The sequence below is a fragment of the Nerophis ophidion genome, linkage group LG05 (genome assembly GCF_033978795.1).
Source record: "Nerophis ophidion isolate RoL-2023_Sa linkage group LG05, RoL_Noph_v1.0, whole genome shotgun sequence".
Classification (NCBI taxonomy): domain Eukaryota; kingdom Metazoa; phylum Chordata; class Actinopteri; order Syngnathiformes; family Syngnathidae; genus Nerophis; species Nerophis ophidion.
This window is the reverse complement of record NC_084615.1, coordinates 51,358,918-51,379,893: the sequence shown is the minus strand read 5'-3', so window position 1 is coordinate 51,379,893 and position 20,976 is coordinate 51,358,918. Positions and strand designations below refer to the sequence as shown.

At 39.0% G+C, this 20,976-nt stretch overlaps 2 protein-coding genes across 5 annotated transcripts in view; one reads left to right on the top strand and one right to left on the bottom strand.

Moving 5' to 3' along the window:
• Positions 1 to 20,976, top strand: part of brf1b (BRF1 RNA polymerase III transcription initiation factor subunit b) — a 29,200-nt gene that overhangs the window by 673 nt on the left and 7,551 nt on the right. For all 3 annotated transcript variants that reach the window (XM_061901440.1, XM_061901439.1, XM_061901441.1), the window contains exons 2-6: positions 136 to 328; positions 18,435 to 18,515; positions 18,604 to 18,777; positions 18,856 to 18,887; positions 18,958 to 19,030. In XM_061901440.1, coding sequence (XP_061757424.1) covers positions 145 to 328; positions 18,435 to 18,515; positions 18,604 to 18,777; positions 18,856 to 18,887; positions 18,958 to 19,030 — 544 coding nt within the window. In that variant the 5' untranslated portion in view covers positions 136 to 144. The remainder of the gene's footprint in view (positions 1 to 135; positions 329 to 18,434; positions 18,516 to 18,603; positions 18,778 to 18,855; positions 18,888 to 18,957; positions 19,031 to 20,976) is intronic.
• Positions 508 to 18,676, bottom strand: LOC133553344 (uncharacterized). Of its 2 annotated transcripts, none has more exons than XM_061901438.1 (18): positions 18,570 to 18,676; positions 18,026 to 18,063; positions 17,859 to 17,933; positions 17,661 to 17,788; positions 17,448 to 17,588; positions 17,297 to 17,374; positions 16,715 to 16,885; positions 13,468 to 13,564; positions 13,150 to 13,373; positions 12,894 to 13,059; positions 12,567 to 12,769; positions 12,320 to 12,437; positions 12,051 to 12,259; positions 9,442 to 9,559; positions 9,202 to 9,371; positions 8,111 to 8,208; positions 7,895 to 8,010; positions 508 to 1,738 (listed from the first exon to the last, which is right to left on the bottom strand). In XM_061901438.1, exons 3-18 carry the CDS (start codon positions 17,878 to 17,880, stop codon positions 564 to 566), a joined length of 3,234 nt encoding a protein of 1,077 aa, XP_061757422.1. In that variant the 5' UTR covers positions 17,881 to 17,933; positions 18,026 to 18,063; positions 18,570 to 18,676; the 3' UTR covers positions 508 to 563. The 2 variants fall into 2 exon arrangements, with proteins under 2 accessions (XP_061757422.1, XP_061757421.1); XM_061901437.1 differs by lacking the exon at positions 18,570 to 18,676 and adding an exon at positions 18,135 to 18,263.

Here is a 20,976-nt window from a genome sequence, read left to right as displayed (position 1 = left end):
GGGCAACAATTGGGAAAGATATTGTAATTTTCAAGTATCCTTTTTTCACCTTGCACTTTGACCCAAGCATCACTTCTGTCCGCATGCTCTTATTGTGAAGCTGACCTGGTCCACCTTTGTGATACCTGACCTTAGCACGACAGTATGAGCTCAAGGCTGTGCAAGACCTGCGGGGGGGTCGACATCGATGTGGACCAGGCTCGGGGCAGCGCAGTGTGCACAAGCTGTGGTTCGGTTCTAGAGGACAACATCATCGTCTCGGAGGTCCAGTTCGTAGAGGGAAGTGGAGGCGTGTCATCTGCTGTGGGACAGTTTGTGTCTACTGATGGTGAGTATTTCCCCTAAAAAATTAAAAACTCTGCAAATGCTGAAAGTGTTCAAAAGTATTTCGAAAAGGTGTGGCATGCCACAATATGCAACACTAGCGCATTTTTCAATTTGATGTATGGGGGCCTCTGTGGTTCCAACCATGATTGACCAAAAAAAAAAAAAAAAGAGACAGACATGTTAAACCCAACAAATCATCTTTTATTAGATCAGCGTTCTGAGGACGTATAACTTGTTTATGCCGCTCTCACAATACCACGGTGAATACTGGCTAAATACTGACCAGAAACTCCGTGACAATCATGCACACCAGTGCTCTTCGAGTCTGCACCGGTCCCATCAGGACCTACAAAAGTATGTGTAGATCCAACGTTCCTTTCAGTGTTCAACTCCTTGCTGCTCTTGATAGGGATGTTAATGGCTGGTACTTTGCCAGACATATGGTCTAATGGCAAGAATCTGAGGTCATGTCCAAGTGTAGGGCGAGATGATATTTGAATGTCTTTTTTCAAAGTCAAAGGTTTTCCCCCACTGTATGGTGTGTTTGCCATATGTTGCACCACACGCTGCTGCTGTTTTTCTTGTTGAAGAAACAGGTTTGTATGTTCAGGGAGTTTTAGTGTTTGGTGCTTTTTGCTGCTGGAAGCCATTGGACCAGAGTCATCAAGGAATGGACTGTAACTTGGTGGAAGAGTGACTTTCGGGCTAAAGTTTTCAAAAGTTAATCTTCTTTGAGGTTTAACTCTGATGTTTTGTACCTCAAACTTCCTTTCAATGGACCCAGTTTCCTGTGGTTTGACGTCAACTATTGTTACATTCTGAATGTTTTTCACAGAATCGAACTTGATGGGGGTTTGGATGGATCCTGAAGGAATTTGAATGACTGGATGATCATAACGAATTTCAGGAGTGAAGCCTGGTCTCTTTTCCAGGTGGTAATTTACTAATCTCCTAAAGGGACTGTAAGGCTGTTGTGTCTCACTGGGTTCCTTCTTTCTATTCCGGCTATGATCAGTTGGCTTCATAAAGCTAATTTGGTTAAGAGGCAACCAGTGGTGCAGCATATTTGAGCCTTTCACTCTGTTCACATCTGACATCAAGTCATCCACTTTGGAAATTCTGTCAGAGGAGAGACTGGCGACAGAGTCGTCGTACATGTGTTTTCCAGAAGGAGCAGGAATGTGCCTATTAACCTGAGGAAGGTTGAACTTCATATGAAACTGCTGGGTTTGGCCCTCTGGTATTGTGAATAAATTGCTAGGTCTAGGCCAAGGTGTTACATCAGGTATGGGGTCAACTCTTTTCGCATCACTGGGTTGGTCAGGCTCTTCAACTGCTTCCGATTGGCCGTTTGGTGAAGTTCCAGGAACTTGATGTGAACAGTCATGGGTGGGAACCGGATTTAGTGAATCTGTGGGAAATTTAAGATACATTTAGAGATATAATTTTTTTTTTTAACGGATCGGAGATCGGCTGATGAGCCTAGACAATTTAGTGTGTGAAGCAGCAGTATCAAACTATGCCAACATTTGCTGTCCAGCAGAAAACAAGTGAGGTACTTTCTTGCATTACCACCGGATTCTCTGCAGGCAATCAAGATACAGTAATAGAGGCTATCATAACTTCCGGTAGAGATTTATACAAACACACCTCTTTCTTGCAGTGACATATCTAAGATTAAGATTGACCACCATAAAGCAGGCAATCACTGGACTCCACTTATAAATTAACATGCTTAAATGAAACAAGGATTAAGGAAGTTGTATGAAATATTTCTATGTGGGGCATAGTCCAGTTTTTTTTACCCCCCCCTATTTCCCCTCGATTGTGGCAGCTCGCCACAGCAAAATAAAAATAAAAACGCAACACCTTAAGTGGTTTTTACCTGGTAAATGTAATATAGCCCCAAGAAAAAGTTACACCAAGTCTAACATTCTTTTACACTTTTGCCAATCTTATGCTAACAGGCACAGTTCCAACACTTCTTTCCTCCATGCACCAACGTCTCCATGCTTCATTCCCAGACAACACTTACTCATTCCCTGGCCAAAACTGTTCACGTACATGGGAACAAAAACAGTCACTACACAAATTTTAACACCAGGGGTTCATTATAGTATGAAAATATAGCCTATTTTGTCCACACTATTGACTGGTGATGTTGGCCCACCCACCTTGTCCAAATCTCAAAGTTGTTCTATTAGTTTGTGCTCCAAACTTTTTTTGGTGTAACTATTATGGTATTTAGGTTAACGTTTGAACATTTTATAACCAGACCCTCACCTTGACAAAACCTACACAAACCAGTACCAATTGTTTGTGCTACAAAAATGTTTGTTGTAACTACCAGTTTAAATTAACGTTTTAATGTTAACATTTTAATTATAACTAGAATCCAACTATGTCAAAATCTCCCCAAACTTGTCCCATCTATTTGTGCCACAACATTTTTGCGGTTTTAACTTTTAGACTTTAAGTTACTGTTTTGTCACTTGTGCAAATAATGCACGCGTTTGCAGGGATCATCTCGTTAAAGGTTTGACATATTAAACAGTTTATTTCCCATTTAAATATCTTAATATTTGTATTTCTTAAACACCTGTTAGCTGCGAGTGTTCCGAAAAGCACAACCTTGGTCTAAAAAGATATCTAATGTGCGCAAAGCTTAAAAAAGCTAAGCTTTTACCAAAGGCAACAATCAGACATGAAGCTTTTAGTACATAGAATGTTGACATCTATAGTTACTGATAGACTAGGGAAAAGACGCTATTCATATACAGTGTGTGCAACAGCAACAAACATGGCAGTAGACGCAAAGTTAAATCATGAAATGCAACCTTTACCGAGCAAAAACGATGCATTTATCCGGGAGGGTCTTTATCAATTTCCTTAACACAGCCACAAAGGTTGCAGACCTCCATGCTTTGCAAAGTTTCCATCAGTTTTGTTGCATAGAATAGCATCAGGAGCACAATCCTTAAATTCGTTTGGGAACGCAAACGACAATCCTTGATATCGCTCAACAAAAATGTTTTTAAGGACATTGTTTTTTTGCGGGAAGATTTAAGCCTCTTTTGTACTCTGATAGTTGCGCGTTAGTTGCTGTACAATAGTCATCTTAGCTTGGTTGACCAGCATTGGTCTTCACTCCCGGGAAGAAGTCACGTGCGGGAATACAGGCAATACCGGAACCTCTTTCCTCAGTACATTTATTTCCATAGCAACGCAGTTCTGGCAACATATGTTATACTTCCAGAAACAAACGCAAGTGTGTTGTAATCATGGCAGACTTGGTAATCGAGAACAAAGACTACTATTTTAGGACAAATGAGGACTCACAACCTTCTTTTTAAACCTGAATATACTTAGAATGATTTGCTGCTTATCAAAGAGAGCACAGAGAGTGAGGTAGGCGGAACTTGCAGGTATAAATGTGGAACTTGGAGCAAAGCTATGCGAACAAAAATGGTGTGCTCACCCAAATCAACTGTAAACATCCCCGGCCAGCTGGACCAAATAGACAACTGTCCATGTATGTCGCTATAATATTGAACATGATAGACGCAACACGTCATGCCTGTTATTACAACTACAGTAGCTACGCTGTCAAGCTAGCTGTGTACAAACAAAAGATGAAATGTGGGCTAATAGTTTACAGATATTGTAATTATTAATTTTTCAGTCAGTACAGATTAGTGTCCTATTGCATTGGGTTGTGTATTAAACTAAAAGTCATTCAGTCTGACACAAAAGCTAGTTTAGCTCTTGAGGTAGCTAGCATACCTTTTGCCATAGCTAGATAACAGCGAATACCATAACATGAAGTCACAAGGCGATGTGTTATGCTAGAAAAATGGTTCCTCTGTGTTCGCGGTTTCAAAAAAGTTACAACCCTATTATACAGGTTACAGAATTAAGTTTGTACGAGTTTTTTCAAGAACGAGCCAATTTTTACAAAATAGAATGTAAAAAATTTTTTTTTTTCTCAAGGATTGTGAACGATAGGCTAAATTCCCCAAAAAACTGCAGTTGCCCTTTAATAGAGCTGGTTATGAATCACAATTTTTTAACTTATAAGAGTTCGACCCATACGATTGCAACTGGTTTGGGGAGATTTTAAGAAGGTGTGCGTGTGGCCGACAATGTTTGCAGCACAAATGCATGGGTCAGTTTTGGGGAAATTTTTACACGGTTGGAGATTTAGTTATGAATAACACTTGAATACCATAAAACATTAACTGTAAGGGCAGCACAAACTATTGCGAGAAGTTATGGGCGATTTGGACAAGGTGAGGGGGCTAACTTCACACAGGAATCAAAACACCCTTAAAAACTATTAGACTTAAGATTTTTGCAACACAAATGGATGGGACATGTTTGGGGAGATTGACATACTGTAGTTGGGGTCTAGTTATGATTAACATTAACTTAAAACCATTAAACTTTAACTTAAAAACAGACCAACATTTTTTGCATTACAAACGTACCACAAACTTGACAAGTTTGGGTAGATTTGGATAAGGTGGGGGGCTAACTTCACACAGATTAGTAATGCACTGATTATTCGGCCAAGTGATCACAAAAATAGCACTGCCAAAACCAGATGACATAGGCAATGCAAACACTGTTTTCTGGAGCGGACATTTATGCGACGTAAACCTTTAATAAATCCAATATTTACCCGCGGACAGCGATCTAAAAAATGTACAATGTGGAACTTTTGAGACTGTCACGACTTTGAAGGTGAGAAAGTAGAGCAGCAGCACAAATCAAGTGTGATGTCCGTGTTTTGGGACAGTATAGGCTCGCTGCAGCTTTTGCTGTTCGTTGTATATATGGAGCAACAGAAGAGCCTCTAAACATCAGTACAGTCTATAATATGCTACATTTGTTGCTAGTTTTTAATTAGGGCTGGGCCGATATACTCAACATAATGCGTTTGATAGGATATATATATATACACACACACACACACACACACACACAGTGGCAGAGGGGTTAGTGCGTCCGCCTCACAATACAAAGGTCCTGAGTTCAATCCCGGGCTATAGATATAAGGATAAACATTCACACACTAGGGCCAATTTAGTGTTGCCAATTAACCTATCCCCAGGTGCATGTCTTTGGAAGTGGGAGGAAGCCGGAGTACCCGGAGGGAACCCACGCAGTCACGAGGAGGACATGCAAACCCCACACGGAAAGATCCTGAGCCCGGGATTGAACTCAGGACCTTCGTATTGTGAGGCGGACACACCAACCCCTCTGGCACAGCAAGATTTGTTTCATGAAGCTACTTGCGCTTTGGGAATACAGGAAGTGTCACTGCGCAATGGGAGGGACACGCTAAAAAACAATCAGTGAACAGTATTCACTGAGCAATTGGAGGGACACTCCAATAACCAATCACGTAACAGTATCAACTGGAGCGGTATAGCTCGGTTGGTAGAGCGGTCGTGCCAGCAACTTGAGGGTTTCAGGTTCAATCCCCGCCTACGCCATCCGAGTCAATGCCGTTGTGTCCTTGGGCAAGACACTTTAACCACCTGCTCCCAGTGCCACCCACACTGGTTTAATTGTAACTTGGATATTGGGTTTTACTGTAAAGCGCTTTGAGTCACTTTAGGAAAAAGCGCTATACAAATATAATTCACAACTACACCTTGCCTTCTGTTCAGTCAAACTAGTCAAGAAACGCAGACGAGACGTCCCCTCCAGGACAGATGTTCTCATTGGGGCCAACAGTCTTCATTTTCCAGACAAGGAGTCTGTTAAACTGCGCTCTTAGGTCGGAATGACGAGGTCACTGCCTTGTGACAATTTGGTCGCTTTATTCCTGTTTCTGCAGGACAACCAGAGAGTCTCCACTACTGCTGCATGCCAACGCTCACTCTTCTAACTCTTCCACTGACTCAAAGGAGCACACACGCTACTCAAGATTAGTGTGGTTGCGCCGCCTTGTTGTGGATTCTCTGCATGAAGTTAGACGAGAAACTAATATCTTGATATTTCCACTCGATAAAACTTGTCCTTAATTTTGTTTGTTTCAATGCAGACTGTAGGACCATCCTGACACTTCCAATGTGTCTGTTTAACAAGTAGCTTCCCAAACTTTTATGTAGTGATCAATAGCTTATACACTACTGCTATCTAGTGTCTCAAATCTGCAACTACATTCAAATCATCTCATTTGGCTATCAGAAATGGTTTTACTGTTTTTATTGGCAGGCTTAAATAAGTCATAAAATGTATCTATCGATACCAATATAAAGAAAAAACATTGTGATATACTTTTTGGCCATATCGCCCAGCCCTATAATAAAAACTTGACTAAAAGGATTGAAGGAAGAAACTTAAAATTATTATGTACAATAACTAGCAACAATTGACAGAGCAAAATAAGATATGTTAATACTAATTAAGAGTTTCAACATACCATTTTTTAAAGAAAATGATTCTCAGCAAATTATACAAGTTACGCAAAGCGCCCTTTTATATAATACACATTTTCGGTTCGCAATCGTGTCACAGTAGGCCATAATATAGGGTATTGTTAATTTAGTAAAAACACGCCTCGGTGGGACAAAAGTTTGTATTCACTCTGATTGGGCGGCCAATAGATGGGGCAGGCATTTGATGAGAATGGTGCCTGGTTGTGGGATTGGCCACAGAAAGATGGATGGACCTGGCCCGATGATAGGCTTAGAAAGATGGACCGGAGCACTTTAGGGGAGGCTCAAAGGCTACTTTGCACAGCTGCTGCCCCAGATCTTTGAGAGCAGTACTGTCAAGTGCTCAAAAAAAGTGCACACTTAAGGTACCAATGATTGTCACACACATAGGTGTGGTAAAATATGTCCTCTGCATTTGACCCATCCCCTTGATCACCCCCCGGGAAGCGAGGGGAGCAGTAGGCAGCAGCGTTGCCGTGCCCGGGAATCATTTTTGGTGATTTAACCCCCAATTCCAACCCTTGATGCTGAGTGCCAAGCAGGGAAGCAATGGGTCCCATTTTTTTATAGTCTTTGGTATGACTCGGCCGGGGTTTGAACTCCCAACCTACCGATCCCAGGGCAGACACTAACCAGCCTTAATTACGATTATGGATCTGTTTTTAAGCCAAATATATTGCGACAATCTGAGAATCGTTTAATCTGTAATCAATTTGGAATCAAATGACCAATAATCATAATGAAAATTGTGAGTTAGAAGATTCACATCAGTAATATTTACTCCTATTTTTCAGTTGTATAGTACTTTAACGCAAGTTGCAGCGATGGAACATTGCCGTACAAGTAAACTTGTTACAGTTCATGTTTAAACTGTCCAATTTACAAACTTACAATTGAAACTTGATGGTGGAGCAACACATTTTTGTTTTACTATTGTAGTTAAGAGTTAGCGTATATGACTAATAAATAAACTTAAAGAGTGTTTACATTAGTGACTTGATAAACATTTAGTTGTATTATCTATAATATCGTCAAGATTGGGACTCTGATCAGAAGCCAAAAATGCTGATGAAGATATTTAATTGAAAAAAAAGTCAGTTCACAATGAATGTACTTGCCTGTAAGACTTCCAAAGACTTTGGTTGAACCAAAGCCAGGAGTTTTTGATTTGAAGACCCGATCCGCTGATAGTCTGTCGATTCCACTGAGCGGATAGAAGCACCTAACAGTTAACCTGCGAACAGATTATTTTTTTGTCAAGATTTATTCTGAGATTGCAATTCTCCAAAATAAACCACCAGATTAAGTTCCCATGGTGCTAAGTGGTTCCTTACTTAAACTGAGAATCTCTGGATATGAAAGCAGGTCCATCTGCAAAAAGCTGTCTGTCATGAAGGATCTCATTCTCGTAAACCACAAAAGAATCTCCAACCTGTTGAATGACAGTTCCAGTTATTACATAAATTGTGTCTACAACTCAGTTTGTCCACAACAACTTTTTGTACATAACTCCTATCCATTCAAAATATGTTTTTAAGGTTGAGGACGAGAGACGCCATGCACACACAGCCTTCAGGCAGTGGTTGTGTTCCATTCGGGTTCATGGTTCAGTCACTGCCATAGATTAATACTATAAAAAAGGTATAGACGTGCGCACAATTGCCAGTAGTTCGTAGTAGTGATTAGCAATTTATTTTTAGTAAACTAATCATGTCAAGCATGAAGTAGAGGCTTCTGGTGGCAGTGGATCAAAATAAAAGCAAAGTGAAGGTAAAATTACGCAGAAAAGAAAAAAAAAAATGAAAAAAAAAATCAGCATTGATTGCATGGCCAGTCCAAGTTGGTAAAAATCAAACGACGTAAAGTGATAAACATGGTATTGTTCAACATGTAAAAGGCTTTGGCCCAATGAAATCGACTGCATTAATCAAGTAGCATAGTATTGTCACTATGATGAGACTATCAAAATAATCTCTGCCTTCGCTGCACCACCCCTCCTATATGCAAGAAAACCACAAGAATAAAAAGGGATTTCTATATTACAGTACCTTTTCATTTATTGTTCATATTTTACGGTATATTTGTTCTTCGTACAGTCTGACTTTAGGTTTTTACATTAAAACCTGACTTAAATTGTAGTCGTAAAACAGGCATCGTTTGACAGAAGGACCTCCTCCTGTACAATATTTGTGACAATGCAGACAAATGTGAAGTCTTTTCAAATATACTAGAAATGTACAGATGTCTAGCTTAACTGCTTTGAGGATGCTGAGAGTTCAATTAGTGACAGATTTTTACTCTGACAGTGGTTCAAATTTGGATTTCGGGTTACCTGCTGTGAATTAATTTGTTTACCTTGTCAAATGCTACAAGTTGTCAGAAACAAATTTTAAAACAGTCTATTTAAAAAGATGTCAAATTGTACCGTGGTCCTGGTCCCACACGAGTCCAGCTTGAACTCAAAAAGGACCCGACTGATGTCAATCTGTTTGGGTCTACAAGAGCGATCTAGTAGACTGGTTCTTTCAGGCTGCACTGTGGGCCAGGTGGACCTTGGGGTTGTCACCACAGTCATGGTGCCATCTGCAGAACAGACTGCAACAAACATGCAAAATTATCTTTGTGTCATCAAAACTGATTTAGAGAAGTTGTGGGCCCCGCTTACCGATCATGTCTTTGGTTTTGAAAAGACAGTGTTTGGCTGTGGATGTCTGAACCTCCAGGGTTCTGGCATTTCGGAGAACCAGCTTAAACGTCCCATTAAAGTTAGATAGGTTGATGTCCTGTAAACAAGGAAAAAACTAATCAGGTTTTTGTAGAAATGTTACTTACTCACAACCTCAGTTTGATAATTTGAATCCTTGCAACTGACTAGGTTCAGGAGTAGGAATGTATACATTTGAACAGATAACCAAAATCAGTAATTTTGACTATGCTGGTGATTTAACAGAACCCCAAATTTCTTAATGCTTGTTAAATGGAAAGCAAACCAGAAAGATGCAAAGAAATAAAAATTATTGGTTGAAACCACAAATGAGTAAACCATGGCCGAAAACTGGAAAATTATGTTAATTACCAGAATTTATAATTTGAGCTTTTATGGTTGCATATTAACCTCACCAAAATCAAGTCATTGAAATTGCAAATGAAATCTTATCCTTCAAAGATTAAAAGTCACAATTATGAAAATATTTTCCACTGGTATTACAATTTAAAATAATGTACAGGCCAAATACTGAATGGTGCCACAGACGCAGTTGATGTAATCAGGGGTACTTTCGTTTTCTTTGCAGTTATCACAATCTCGGGCCCTATATCGTTTTTTCCGAATTCAGTTTTCCCCCTTAAAGGCTGTTACAATTCCTGCCAAAGTCAGTTACATTTGCCGCTAAAGTCAGTTACATTGTTTCCAAATTCAGTTGAATTTAGATGTTTTGCACAGCACTGTTATTGATGGTTTAAGTTTATTTAGAACATGCTGACAGTAACTGTGATAAGTATTTTACATATTTTCATTTTCTCTTTAAATGTCTGAAAAGTACAAAGAAGCAGAACTTATCGAATCCTAGCCCTCCATTTTACAGCAATTTCTCACACATTTCTTTACTTCCCGTTCTCATTTTGTAACAACTTAAATCAATGAATAATAAATACAACTGTTCTAAATAATTAAACGCGTTTGGATAAACAATGAAATTAATAAGATTATCACATTTGTGTCATTGTGAAGGCTGGAAGTGTAAGGAAAAAGAAAAAGATTGCAAGTTAGGACTGCTGTCCTGTCTTGACACTAGTGGTGTCATTCACAACACAAGCAGATGTGTTGCAGATGTGTTGCAGGAGTGTGGATTGTCCTGGCTCGCATTCGCTTTGTAGTTTGCAGACGGTTTCTAGCGGCCAACTCATTTACTTTAGGAGGGCGGCAGTTGAGTGTTTTTGGGGACGAAGGAACATCCCACCACTCATGATTTTCCCAGACAAATGTTCCTTCTTATTACAGCATTTAACTCATATCAATTTCCATAATATTCCCCGTTTAACAAGAGATTATTTTTATTGACCAAATCTGTGACTTTGTCTGCAATTCTGTTAATGCAAAAATAAATCCCCAATCAGGATTTGGATATCAGGGGATTAAACTGGACATGGAGAATGTCTTCAGAAAAGATCCCCCACTTGATAGTTCCACATTCTGCAGATCACCATCTGTGTTGGATTTATAGAAATGCATTAACATCGCACGGATGTTGCTGCTACTCCAGACAAGATTGTGCTTCCTGCTTAAATTAGAACATCTGGTTTCCACTGTGTTTCATTTTTAAGTCTTAACGGAAAGCCGAAAATCCAACCTGTGATCATTTTGGACTAAAAAGTTGGTGTATCACTAATTTGATTGCCTTTTTGATTTTACAGCATTTAAGTTAGTGTGATTTGAACAAACTATCAGGCTCGTTTGCTGTGTTTTCTTTTTATAACTGTGTTTTTGAGATGCTTTGTTCCCTTTTAACATTTTTGTTCTTCCTGCCATGTCTTCAAGTGTTAAGATGTGTTCAAGTTGCCATTCACTACTTGTTGGCATGTTTTGCAGATAGTTTGTAGGTGTCGGACCTTAAATCCAAATAAAATCCAAACGAAAGGAGTTCCTCTTCCCTCTTTTTCCCATTAATTCCTTTTCAGATTTAGTTTCGCTTGCATTGTGCTACAGCCATGCTCCACTGGCTCTCTCGTACAACATAGTGCTGTAAAGGTATTTCAGGTGACAAATGCTACCTCAAAGCAGCAGTTACAGCTCAGACGTTAAAATTACGATACAGAGAATTATTTTATGATTGACATTTGTAGGTCTTCATACAATTAATATTGCACAGCACTAGTTTAAGTTAAACAGACTAGTAAAATAAATACATGTATATTAAATACATTACATTTAACAAATGATCATGACATTGTCATATTGCAACAAAAGCAGCAGTAGTACATAATTTAGAATGCAAAAAATAAACTTGCTCCAGATTTGTGTTGATGCTCACATTTCTGGGGTTTGTGAATGCACCCCAGAGTCATGCGGTTCAATATTTAGAGTCTGCTTTCTTACTAAGACATTACTTGCACATTGTCATCACCAAGCCCTTATTGCAAATTGCCTAAAGAATAATTCATTCAGCACTAAAATGAGACTGATGCTATTCCATACTGGAACCAGTATGGAACAGTTTCAGTATGCAGCCCTATTCAGGAAGTATTAGAAACTGGACTACATTGCCTGTCACTTACTTCATAGGTGTATCCTATTGAAAAAACTGGAACCAGCAGGATGGTTTTATGTGTGTCACGGAGGAGTTTGTATCCCCTTTGAGCTGCCAGTTGTGACGTCAGCGGCTCATTGTCAACGCCCACCTCCCAGAGTGACTCGTCTTGAGGGGGTGTGACGACACTGAAGAGGATTCCTCGGTCAGAACACTGAGCGGTGATCTCCGGTGGGACTTGAGTAAAACATCCAGAATGAAAAAATTGTGTGTAATGAATTGTAGACATGTCCTTACATGCACTGAAGACCTGGGCTGTGACAAATGTGTGATGATAGTAGGAGTCTTTCCGAGGCATGATGGTCAAAGTGAAGTTGACATCAATGGAGTACTGGACCACACCTTCGCCCACATACTGTTGGAAAATGTTGGTAAAGAACATTTTTCCATTTTACCATATTGGAACTAGCTGAAGATTCCAATTATGCCAGGTTTTTGAGTTTTAAAACCTTATCCGTATAACTTTTCCTAAATAAGTTCTTACCATCCTCTGAACTACAGCTTCTGAAAATGGAGTTTGGAGTTTATAAGCACGACTGCCATTAAGGTGAACAACAGGAGTGATGACAGTTTCTTGTTTGTTTGTCTCCAACAACTTTTTCCCATTGATGTAAACTTCCTCTAAAATGACATCTCTGGGAATATTTCCCAGGTAGATGATGAACACTTGCTCATCAGTGGCTGTCTCTAAAAAGAAATATATGAGCAGTGTTTTTTACAATCAAGAACCATTTACTTAAAGTGATATAGAAAATGTATCAAAATATTTTAGTAATGCTCTAGCTAGACTTAATGGAATTTGGAGACTTACGGTCGAGGCTGAAGGGTGGACGGCAGAGCAGTGGCGTGTCAAGCACTCTGTGGATTCTATGTTTAGTATCAACACTGCTGCCATCTTGATAGGTCACTGAGAACAAATGCTCGTACAGAAGAGAGATCATAAATTTCTCCTTGTACATGTTGTCTACCACCAAACTCTGTTTTTGAAAAGATAAAAAAGCAGCATCCAGAGACAGCAAAATGTTTTCATACATTTGGTACTAGTCTGAAATTTGGATTTACTTCACCTTTCTGTAGCCACCCTCAGCCCCAAAGGGTACCAATATTTGGACCAGATGTTCTTGCTGAGCCAGACTGAAACCTCTAGCAGCAGCACTCGGCTCATCCAGCATCACTCCTTCCACCCCCAGACTATGGTCCAGGTGTTTGAATGCAACCTCTTCCTCAAGCAGAGGCCTTAGCACCCGGGGGATGTCCCAGACCAGCTGACTTCCATCAAAAGTACCAGAATCTGAAGAATTTAACCATAAATTCAATGTATTATTTGGCATGCTCACCTGCCCATTTTATAGTTTTTTTTATTTTTATTTTTTAAAAAGACATACTGAGAATGCAGGCCATGGACATGTCAATAATCATCACCATCAGCTGCTGCTTGTAGAACAGAGACACACGGACAACTTCCATGGGGACACCATCTACCTGAAGAGGGAGAACTGGCACTACATTAACATTATCTAATGTACAAGTAACTGCTGTAACATAATGGTTCACTTCTACCAGCTGCTTGATAAAGTCCAGTCAGCAAGCATTGTGACGTTATGCTCATTAGATATTGGGTTCACGGTGACAGGACTAACAAATTTCAAGCACAGGCGCTGTGTAGCATTTCGTTGTTCTTTGAACCTGTTCATTGCAATGACAATAAAACTCCATTCTATTCTATTCGAAAGTTGGGACGATTCCGAGGACTGTCAGGGGTTTTACCAAGGGGCCCAGAAACCCCAAAAATGCCAAAGTTTTAAATAAAACTATAACAAGGTACATGAATGGACAAGGAAACATTTCATATGGCTGAGTCTAAACAATGCAAGTGCACTTTAAAGTATTTAATAACTTTGCATGCATGACCTACGGATATGAGCTTTTAACCGGTGAACTTGTTTCCACAAATAAATGAAAAATTATAAAAAGATCAAATGATTAAATCTTTCAAGATTTTTGCGTAGCTGTCAAGTGTATCAATGATTCAGCTGTTTTCTCTAATCCCAGGGCTGCTGCAGATCTTGCCGTTTGAGGAAGCGACGTGTGTCTGGGGTGCTTTTCCGTTGCTTCTTGCCTTGACATTAGCTGCTTCTCCTTGGACATATGCACGGTGCGTTGGCTGAAAGCAGATGGAGAACAGCCGCCTGTATAACCCGCCCGAGCAGTTGTACAAAACTTAGTTGAAATTATGGAACATTCTTGCCCTCACTTTAGGATTGCGAAATATCAAAACATGAAATTCTATAAATGTGGTGTACAAGATATTAACCATTGTTCGCTCGCAATAATGCATAGTACGCTATTGACAACCCGGCCGTGTACCACAAATGGGCATCGCCTCGCTGCAAAGCATCGTCGATCTAATGAAGCGAGATTTCACTGCTGGCTAGCTCGCGCAGCTAAAGTGTCTCCTATAGTACAAAGCTGCTCAAAGTTAGCAATCCTCTCATCCATGGTGGCAAAAAAATTTACATTCCTGCAGAGTGTCTTAGTATCACTGGAGGACAAGGAATAGCTAAGCATGCAACATCGAGCAAGAGACAGGAGACATGAAGCCATGTTATCTGCTAAACTGTCTTAAATGTCTTAAATGTAAATTAGCTAAAAAGATTAAGTGCTTAGTACGCTAACAAGTCTAGCTGGAACAGGTTACGGCGATGAACAGGAAATTAGCAAATTGATGCTTAGTTTGGAGATTAAAAATGGCTAGAGAGAAAAAAACGAAATGACGTGATACGTATAGCACGCGTCTGCAACCAAAGACTATGCCTTTGCAACCCCTTTTGAAATGTTTTTGTAATTTATATGGTAAATAAAACCTGCTGTAGTGATTAGGGCTGCAATTGACCGTTTTGAGAGTTGTCAGATCATAAAGCATAGACCATTTTAGTGGCTCTAATTTGGCCATCTGCTTATAAATTCAATTATATATTTTTAGGCATGTGCGAATATGAACTTAATCCAGAAATATTTATGTAAACCGTAAACTGATGCTCATTAGGATGTTAAAAATAAACATATGGGTTTCAGATCAGGCGATTTAATTGTGGTTTGTGCAGCCCTTCGAAGCACTAGTGATAACGGCTATATCAAACTTTGAAATGCTGATAAAAAATATTTTATGGAAAATGGCGAAAACAAAACACCAAAGTTGAATACCTTTTTGTGATGAGTTTAGAAAGCTGCACAGGTGTATAAGCAAAGTTTAGCTGGTGGGCTTTGTTTAAAAATGGTAGTCAAAGCCATTTTTCACACAACTAGCTCACAAGCTACATCTTACAGAGGAGCATCAGAGACCGCATCCTGCAGATGTCAGACATGCCTCTACTTTAAAAGGGAAACTGCACTTTTCTTGGAATTTTGTCTCATTCACATCCTTGTGAGATAAGCACATTTATTTTTTTTTTTTATCCATTTAACTGAATGTAAATTAAAGTAAGTTAACAATGGAGCTTATGGAAGTCACTCTTTTCCGCTTATAAAAGAACTGTAAAAAAACATCTAAAACCTCCAGAAAAGGTTTTATTAATTTGTATGTGTATGTAATGTAGTGGCAAGCAAATTAACATGTAAAATTTACATATTTAGATCTTTTTAAGCATACAGGGCAGCATTAATTTACTGGATGCTTTTTTTCTACAACATTACTAATCATGGCAGACTTCATGAGGGACAGACAAAACAATCACTGTGGAATGCCTGCTTTCACTTGGATCCCAACTAATGGAATGTTCAAATCTTGCAGTTTAGATGAATTAATCTTTGCAGAGGTTTAAAAAAATAAAAAAGCTGGGGCCGCAAACAAGCGTCTCTCATCATCTGCGGCTATAAGTCAAATTTCACAGATGACCAAATTCTGCTTATGTCTACAACCTTTTCCTATTTAGGTGACAGGCCTGATTTATAACTGAATTAACTTTCACCAGCTAACAGGCAATCATGAGCAGCAGCCCAGTATATACTGCAGCTGCACAAGCATATTTAGTAGTTAGCATTTTTAGATCATGGAACAGCTGGAGAATAGTTATTCTGCTAGCCATCTAGAATGAGCACATTACAAATTTGTATGCAAAAAAGAACATGTTCTTTTCTCATAAGGGTTGTGAATTATTGGCAGAATACAATTTAAAAAAGTACAGTTCCCCTTTAATGCTCCCACAACAGACGTGCTGCCATGAAAAGCAAGGTTCTCTTTGCAAGTTAAGGTTTTGTGTGTTTGATGTATTTAGTTCTCAATCGCAGTGTTTATTGCAGTGGAACGGCTCATTTTCTCTTCCTGTTGCTAGGTGGTCAACTGTCTCGTTCGTTTCTGTTCGGAAAAACAAGCGATGTCACTATTATTGACAAAGGAATTTGTCTGCGATAAATGTAATAATCTATAATGTACCATTATAGATTTTAGGCCATCCTGCAACAATCACTATTTCTGAACAAATATAGTGGAGGAGCCCAAATATTTGTCCGAGTCAGCCTTATATAGGAGATGTATTTAAAATATATTTGTATGTATATGCTTGACTTTGAGCTTCCACTACTGTTGACTACTAAATGCATGTTCTTGACCACCCTCAGTTCTCGACTACCTACCGTGACCAACTGTGCCTCTGCAGTTTTGTACGGGGATCGAAGCACCGCCCTCTTGGCAGTCAGGGTCAAACTATAACCTCTACTCGCTGCCTCCATGATCGACATGGATGTCAGTTGTCCGTCACCCTGCAGAAACATCAACTGAGAAGCCGAGCTCACCGTCTTCTGAGCCTGAAGCAAGGAAAACAAAAATGTTAAATGTAGTAAGCAGAATTTGCTTGAGCCAATCCCATTTTCTCCACTGTGAGACCAATAATATTGTAACTATTATTGTTCATTGGAATTCTGGGATGTCACGCTCATTCAACTGAATATTTAAACCAGGTCGAACAAGAAACACCCATTTGTGGCATTCATATATTTGTACAAATAGACAAATACAAAATAAAAGGTTATTCGACAAACTACACAATATCCTGCTCCTATAAGCTGAATAGCTAACTAGAAAAAACACGGGGGGCTGTGGGGTCACAGATAGAGTGAAAATGTCTTTCAGACCTTTGAACACAAGCCTTTAATATACTTGCAAGTCTAGCAAGATTGTGTTGTTGCATCCTTAAAAGAAAGCTGATGCAGTGTTACCTGGGATAAGGCCGCCTGCCACTCTTGTCTGGTTTGGCCTAGCTGAGCTTCACATGAACCGTCTCGTTGCACATTCACCTGAAGGACATAACATTAAAATTACTTATTTGAGTGGATTAAAGAAAAAACTAAGTAAATACAATGTTCTCACCTCCATGTAGGCTTCTTCACATACTATCTCTCTGTGAATCCATCTTAAACCAGAACACAAGGCTGACACTGGTCGGACTATCCAATCAGAACCACCATCACTCAGCATCACATTAATTTGAAAGGTGAACGATTGATCATCCTGAACAAAAAAAAAAAAAGAGAACTTTACAGATTGATTACAACAGTCTGAATATTGATGGGGTGGAGTTACGTGGACGCGTGTAAAGCAAGAGTAATAAGAAGCTCTGAAAGTGGTGTATCCATCCGCCTTAAAGGTGCTGATGGTATAACCACAGCGTGAGGCCACCTGTGCGCTGATGGCGTGGACACCATTGTGATCTATTACGGGGGAGGAGGTCACAAGGTCAGCTTTGGACTCAAACTCACTGGTGGTGAACTTGTAACTAACCTACAGCCTCAAACTGGACCATCCATCCGGAGGTCACATGAATCCACAGATAACGATCCCTACAGGCCCATTCCACTAGTTTTAGAGGGGAGAAAACAGATCAAAGGTCACCAGGAAAGTAACTGAAATTGCAATTGTACCACAAAAGCAGTAATAAATTGGATTACCTTCATTTGTTGCACAGGCAAAGAAGAGAAAGGTGAGTCTAAAAAAAAAATAGACCAAAGCATTGAGGTATTACTTAAAAAAAACAAAAAACGGTTTAGTTCAACTCACCCAACAAAGACCTCAACTGTCCTCATCTTGAAATGAATTGCTAAACTTGTCTGAGTGACAAAGCAATGCTTTTATCTGTGTAGCCAGGTGAGTTAATTAGCAGGCTGCACACCTGTGAGCCCTTGTCTGATTGTAACTTCGACTTGCTGACAAAAAAAATGTTGGTCAATTCTTATCAGCTTCATCGTTTTTCACATCAACACGTGTCAATAACTGACTCTAACATGACATTTGACACTTTTTCATGTTTAAACATTGTGTGTGTGTCTTTGTGTGTGTGTGTGTGTGTTTGTGTCTCAGGTCCTGTAAAAACTCCTCTGCTTGGTTCTGGTTTCCACACTAGTGTAGGTAAAGAGTCGAGAGCACAAACACTGCAAAGTGGTGAGCATTTTTGGGACTTCATAATTTTTCATGTCTTTAACTCTAAGCACTCACCTTTTTGTATGTGTGTGTTTGCATGTGTCTTTAGGGAGACGTCAGATCCATCACTTAGGCAACCAGCTGCAGCTCAACCAGCACTGTCTGGACACAGCATTCAATTTCTTCAAGATGGTTGTCAGCAGACACTTGACACGTGGACGTAAAACGGAACACATCATCGCTGCCTGCCTTTACCTGGTGTGCCGCACCGAAGGAACACCACGTATCCCACAATGCTGCGTGTTTTTTCGTGTGTGTGTGTGTGTGTGAATGTGTGTGTGTTTCTTTAACTACTCATCAGACATGTTGCTGGACCTGAGTGACCTGCTGCAGGTAGAATCACATGATAATGTAGTTAGAAGAAATATACTAAGCAATATTAATTATTTTGTGATGTGTTCAGGTGAATGTCTACATCCTGGGAAAAACGTATTTGTTATTGGCTCGTGAACTCTGCATCAATGCTCCTGCCATTGGTGAGAAATTGTGTTTAACTTTATGTATTAATTGTTTTTATATTAAACCAATATGTTATTAATTACTGTTTTATGTATTTAATGTTGTTATATTTATGCAATATATTTTTACTGTTTTATGCATTATGTTATTTACTGTTGTATGTATTATATGTTCTTATATGCGTGCAATATTTTATTATTTGCAGTTTTATATATTATGTTGTATTTATTTAATATGTTATTATTTACTGTTTAATGCAGGGGTCCCCAAACTTTTTAGCTCGGGGGCCGCAGCCGCATTGGGTTATATAATTTTGGCCTAAGGCAGGACTGTGTATATGTGTGTGTGTGAGTGTATGTGTGTATATGTGTATATATGTATATAAATATATGTGTGTGTATGTATGCATGTGTATATATATGTGTATGTATGTATGTGTGTGTGTATAAATATATATATATATATATATATATATATATATATATATATATATATATATATATATACTGTATATGTGTATATATATATATATATATATATATATACTGTATATGTGTGTATATATATATATACTGTATATGTGTGTATATATGTATGTGTGTATATATATATATATATATATATATATATATATATATAGACTATATATATATATAGATAGATAGACAATATATATATCTACTACTATGCTTGCATGTCAGCAGACTGGGGTTGATCCTGCTGAAATCCTATGTATTGAATGAATACAGAATCGTTTTGAATCGGAAAATTATCGTTTTTGAATCATGAATCGAATCGAATCGAAAGAAATCGATATATTATCGAATCGTGACCCCAAGAATCGATATTGAATCGAATCGTGGGACACCCAAAGATTCGCAGCCCTAGTATATGTGTATGTATATGTGAAGTGTGAATTATATTTATATAGCGCTTTTTCCTCTAGTGATTCAAAGCGCTTAACATTGTGAAACCCAATATCTAAGTTACATTTAAAGCAGTGTGGGTGTCACTGGGAGAAGGTGGGTAAAGTGTCTTGCCCAAGGACACAACGGTAGTGACTAGGATGGCGGAAGCGGGGATTGAACCTGGAACCCTCAAGCTGCTGGCACGGCCACTCTACCAACCCAGTTATAAATATATATATATATATATATATATATATATATATATATATATATATATATATATATATATATATATATATAGGTGTGGGAAAAAATCACAAGACTACTTCATCTCTACAGATCTGTTTCATGAGGGGTTCCCTCAATCATCAGGAGATTTTAATGGAAGCATTCACATACAATGGTTTATATAGAGCACAGAGTGGGTGGGTACAAGCAGGCGTAGGGTGTGGTGATTGGCTCATGTGTTACCTAGGAGGTGTTTCCGTCTATGGCGGCATGTTGAAATGATTTCACTGCGCTTGTTGAGAGATGATAGATCTGGATGATATATAATAAACAGTTTCTCTTTTAAGCATAGGTTGCATCTTTTATTACCACTGTTGTAAGGTGTGCTGGATGCAAGAATTTGCCATGTTATTGAATATTCAACATTATTGTCTTTGAGGTTCCAAATGTGTTTGCTGAGTTCTGTAGAATTCTGCAAAGTCTGGTTTCTAAAGGAGGCGTTGTGATTATTCCATCTTGTTTTGAACGCTCCTTCGGTTAATCCTACGTACGTGTCGGATGTGTTAATGTCCTTGCGTATTACCTTTGCTTGGTAAACGACTGATGTCTGTAAGCACCTTCCGTTGAGAGGGCACTCAGGTTTCTTGCGACAGTTACATTCATTATTGGTTTCAGAGTCGTTTAGTCTGGGGGTAGGCAGTCCTTTTGCAATTACTTTGTTGTGGTTTGAAATGATTTGTTGCATGTTATTCATACAGCTGTAGCTCAATTTAATGTTGTTCTTGTTGAATATTTTTCTTAGGGTGTTGCCTTTGGGGAAGTGTTTG

Coding starts and splice junctions, on each gene's coding strand:
- LOC133553344 (XM_061901437.1), bottom strand. CDS start 18,160: ATGAGGACAGTTGAGGTCTTTGTTGG. Junction 13,565..16,714: donor CAGAGGCACAGTTGGTCACG/GTAGGTAGTCGA, acceptor CTCCCTCTTCAG/GTAGATGGTGTCCCCATGGA. Junction 1,739..7,894: donor AGTCTTTGGAAGTCTTACAG/GCAAGTACATTC, acceptor AATTTCCCACAG/ATTCACTAAATCCGGTTCCC.